The sequence below is a fragment of the Corvus kubaryi genome, unplaced genomic scaffold (genome assembly GCF_017639235.1).
Source record: "Corvus kubaryi isolate FWS band 111438036 unplaced genomic scaffold, C.kubaryi_AGA036_p1.0 35564, whole genome shotgun sequence".
NCBI classification, from domain to species: Eukaryota; Metazoa; Chordata; class Aves; order Passeriformes; family Corvidae; genus Corvus; species Corvus kubaryi.
In genome coordinates, this window is record NW_024580785.1 from 1 (window position 1) to 4,574 (window position 4,574).

Here is a 4,574-nt window from a genome sequence, read left to right on the forward strand (position 1 = left end):
CCCTGCAGGGTGGCGCGGGCCGGGCCGGCGGGGGGGACCCGCTTGGCGACACAGGGCTCCTGCGGGCGGGCGGGGGATCAGCGCGGGGAGCGCCGAGCGGCGGCGGCAGCCCCGCGGGCACGGGGAGCGGGGAGCGGGGAGCGGAGCCAGCCCCGCACTCACGATGCGACAGGGAGAGCGGTTCTCGTTGACCAGCCGCTCCAGGCACAGCCGCTCGATCAGCTCGCAGGGCAGCAGCGCGGCCGCCGCGTCTTGCTTGTTGGCCAGCCTGGGGCACGGGAAGAGCGGCCGTCCCCGTCACCGCGGCCCCTGGTGCCTCGCTGGGCCGCGGCGGGGGAGGCTGCGCGCTGTCTCCCGGTCTGGCTGCGATTAGGTGAAGCACTGCCCCAGCCCGTACCTGGCACTGGAGCCCCCTCCTCAGCTCCTCTCCACGGATGCTCTGATCTCCCAAGCACTGCTGGGGTCCTCATGTCCCGGCACTCCCCGACAGCTCCCTGGGCAGCACACCCCCGCTGCAGCCCACAACCCCAGCAACAGGTTCCCACTCCACCCCTCACCCTCTGCCTCAGAGGTTGCATCCCATCGACCCAGTCTTACAGCAAGAGGGGCTTTCCGGAGACATCGGGATGGCTCAGGACGCGGCTCAGGACCTTGCGGGCCTCCTCCACCCGCGCCAGGTCACCGGAGTCCAGGACGAAGAGGAGCCCGTGCGCCTCGCTGTAGTGGCTGTGCCAGGCGCTGCGGGAGCGCTGGCCCCCGGGCAGGTCCACCAGCGTCACCTCGAACCTGTCCACCCGCAGGCGGGTCTGGCCAGGCTGCGCGTCGCGCAGCACCTCGCCGGCCAGCGCTGCGGGTGTGGAGAGGGCAGAGAGCTGCCCCGGAGCCCAGCAGCATGCCTGTGCCCTTCCTGCCCCAGCCACATCCCCACTCCCTCTTCCAGGGCTGCCTGGGACACGGCTGGTGCCCTGCACACTTCCCCAGAAGAGCAGCTGTAGTTCAGGAGTCTTGGTCCTTTGAAGCTTGGGTACTTGGTTGGAAAGGACCATAAAGCTGCTGCCTCATCTGAGGCAGGCTCTGGGGTTGTGCTGCTCCTCACCTCTCTCTATGTCCATGATGACAGAAGTTTTCCCTGCGTTGTCCAGCCCCATGACAAGGAGGGTCACCTTCCTGGGGGGCAACAACAGCAGGTGAGCATCCCAGAAAAAGGCTGTGCTCCCTGGGGAGCAGTGACTACTGCGGGCCCCCAGGAAAAGGACCCTGCCCATGGCAGCTACATTTCAGCCAGGAGAGAGGCAGGAGGGTGACACAGGTTCTGTCTGAGTTGAGGGCAAGTGCAGGGACAATCCCTGGTGCCCAGGAGAGGGTGAGGACAGGCACAAGTGCCTGGAACCACCCCAACACCATGGGACAGCCACACTGCAAAGCCTTCAAGGTGCTTCCTATGGCAAGGATTTACTCTCATATCATATAGGATTAAGCAATTATATGTACAGGCCCACATGATTCTTCCTTATATGCAGTCAATGATTACACCTTCCCTGGCAGTAAGTTTTGAGCATACACAGGTAGGGAAAGGTAGCAAGGACGATTTTATGAGCTTCTGCCTGGACTCAGGTGTTTTTCCTGTTGCTAAACAGCCCTGTCCAGTCTCCAGCAATGTGATCCACCGGAGCCACACAGACAACATTTTCTCTGCCACTGACAAGCCACTGTAGTTATTTGCAGTATCATTTTCTTCCTTAAACATACAGACCAGGCTGCATGGCAGCAGAGGTGGCACAGCTGCACCTCCAGCATTACAGCAGGTAAGGTGTCCTCTCTAGAAGGAGAGGACCATAAACCTCCTTGCAGTGCTGTTGTGGGGGAATTAACCTGGGTGTCCTGACACATGCAAACAAGGCAGGTGTTTCAGTGCATCCTTCCCAGATTTCTTGGGGAGCCGCTGACTCTGCAGAGCTGGAATCCCACTGGAACCATTCCCCGCATCTGCATCCCTGCCCAGCCTGCTCCCCTGCCTGCCAGCTCCTGCCTGCTGGGGGGCAGCGAGGACACGCTGTGCCTTGCTCAGCAGCTTGGGGACAGTTCCTGCAATGGGCACCTGTTTCACCCTGTCAGCACACTGGTGCCCTCACCGCTCATAAACACAAGGGTAAATATTGTCATCCCCAGGAGCCCCGGGAGTGGGCACAGGGACCTACCTGATGGGCTCCTGTATGGCCTGCAGCCACGACCAGCAGTGGGAGAAGAGGTGGAACATGGTCTGCAGCCCCGTGCAGAGGGGTGGCCTCTCTCCAGCACCTACGAAGTGAGCAGCCCAGCGTGTGCTTGTGCTTCATCCTCCTGCCTGGGCTCTCTCTTCATCCTGGGCTGTCCTGTCCCACGGCACAGCACTGCTGCCTCCAGTCTGGTGTGCACAAGCCAAGCCTGGAGACAAAATCCGTCCTTCTGGGCAGTACCCCACGGGCACGGACCTGCCGGCCAGACCCTGCTCTCACAGCCCCTCACATCACAGGGGTGCGAGTCAGTCTCTCACCTGCTCATCCCCACTGCACAGCCTCTGCTCACATGCCCTTTGCATAGCAGCTGCTTAAATCTAATCTGGATTTAAATTACTTACTCCTGCAGGCTCCTTAATCCTGGTGGGTCGGCCCAGGCCAGCAGCTGCTGGGACACGGTGTGTTGTGGGACTGCCTGCCACGCTGGGTGACACGGCACTGCCTCATCCACCCCACTGCAGCCTCGTGGTGCTGGCTGCCTTGTGTCTCCATCCCTGGTGAGAATGGCTTGTGGTGGGGACACTGCCTGACAGCCCACATGGGCTGAGTTAGTGACTTTTCTAAGGAACGGCGTCTCTGGCTTCTTGCTGCCTGATCCCTGAGGGGATGTTTCCCTGCAGCCCCTGCAAGGAGCATCCCCTTCATGGTGTGCACAGCTCTGCTGCTCACCCAGGGTCCCCTCTGAGCTGGGCTGGGGGACATCACTGCTCACTGCTTGTGTTTTGCACCCTAACATGGCACTGCCTGAGTGGCAGCAGGTCCTGTGCTGCTTGGGGTAGAAACAGTAGCCAGCCCCAGCAGGAGCCTGGCTTGGAGCAGGGAAGTGGTGGGGACCTTCAGACCACAGGGCAAGGAGTGGAGGAAAAAAAGCCCCAGCTCCTTGATCTTCAGCTCCGAAGCTCTTATCTTGCTTCTCAGGTTTCCTGCTTCTTTTCCCAGCCAGAGCTGCCCTCCCTGGCTTGCTGCCACTGATGGGTGTGGAGGAGAAGTCACACAGGGATGTCTGAGCTGCAGGAGCTCTGGTGGGGGGGAAGTGGGGTCCAGAGGGACAAAGACATGAGATCCTTCAAAGGCCATACCTGGGAGCAAACAGGGAGCCTGCTGGCTCACCTCAGTCTGTGATAAACTACCCAGCACCAGCAACACTGCCTCGACCAGCTGAGCACCAGCCACGGGCCAAAGATGCTGAGATACTGTCCTGGCCCCAGGGGTTCAAGCCCAGATGGGCATGGCCCCATGCCCTTCTCTCCAGCCCCACACACTGTTGGGAAACTTGGCACCCATCCTGGGCAAGGGAGCTGCCCCAGATCTCTGCCATGGGCAGGGAGCCATGCATGGCTAATGGCTGATGAAATTCCTGTTCTGATATCACAGTCACATGCCCTATTTGAGGTGACTGGTCATCCCTGTGCTGCTGATGGTGGGGCAGTGGCTGCACTTCCCTGTGCCCAGCCTGATGGCCTTTCCCAGTCTGTCCCGTGCCTGTGCCAGCAGCCTGCTGGGAGCAGCAGCAGTGGCAGGTTCACACACAGCATGGGACTGGGATGCTTTTTGCAGAATTAGCTGTATGAGGGCTGAAATGATTTGCTCCAAGTGTCAGCTCTTGCCTCTGTGTTTAGGGGTGGCACTGTGAGTGGACAGCCCGGCAGGGATGGGAAGGGGCATGACTACAGGTGCTATAAATAGGGAAGCGCCATGTGCCAGGCAGCCCTGGAGGCAGTGGCTCATCTTCCTGAGGGGCAGCAGGATCTGGTCTCCCTCTGGCACCAATGGATTTCCAGAGATCTCTGAGCACTTGTGATGCCACTGCTTTTAAAACAAGTGTCAAAAATCCCTGCTCAGACCAGTGCTGGAGACAGAAAAACCCGCCCAGGAGCCTGAGGCAACTGCAGGTCATGCCTCCCAATGCATGCACACCAGGATCAACAGCCAGGAAAACCGCAAAATCCACCCCAAACCTGGTGAAACCCACACAGCTCCGGAGAGATGGCACAAGGGCCAAGCCCACACTGACGTGCATTCTGCTGGGCCTGCGATCAGGTTACGAGTGGGTAGCCGGCCCTCTGCCCGCACAGCCAGCCAGCCGGAGTGCAGCCGGACACCCTCTGCCAGGGCCACTGGGGCTCCCCAGGCAGTGCCAGCAGGGACCCGCAGCAGCCATTCTCGTTTCCTTGGTGACTGTTGCCAGGTGAGAAACTCTAAGGCAGAATTTATTATCTTGGCAGATAAATGAAGATGTTCCTCACCAGAGCTATAACCAGGCTGTGCCCTGGCACGGTGCTGGGCTGGACCCTCTAG

The 4,574-nt window shown here is 60.3% G+C and overlaps 1 protein-coding gene across 1 annotated transcript; it reads right to left on the reverse strand.

Annotated features, from left to right (window-relative positions):
- Positions 1–6: 6 nt before the first annotated feature.
- Positions 7–2,527, reverse strand: ARL13A (ADP ribosylation factor like GTPase 13A; the record flags this gene model as incomplete). Its single annotated transcript, XM_042019783.1, has 5 exons — positions 2,199–2,527; positions 1,097–1,167; positions 598–847; positions 163–268; positions 7–59 (listed from the first exon to the last, which is right to left on the reverse strand). Coding segments are annotated over exons 1-5 (539 nt in total), but the record flags the coding sequence as incomplete, so codon positions are not given.
- Between the last annotated feature and the right edge of the window lie 2,047 nt (positions 2,528–4,574).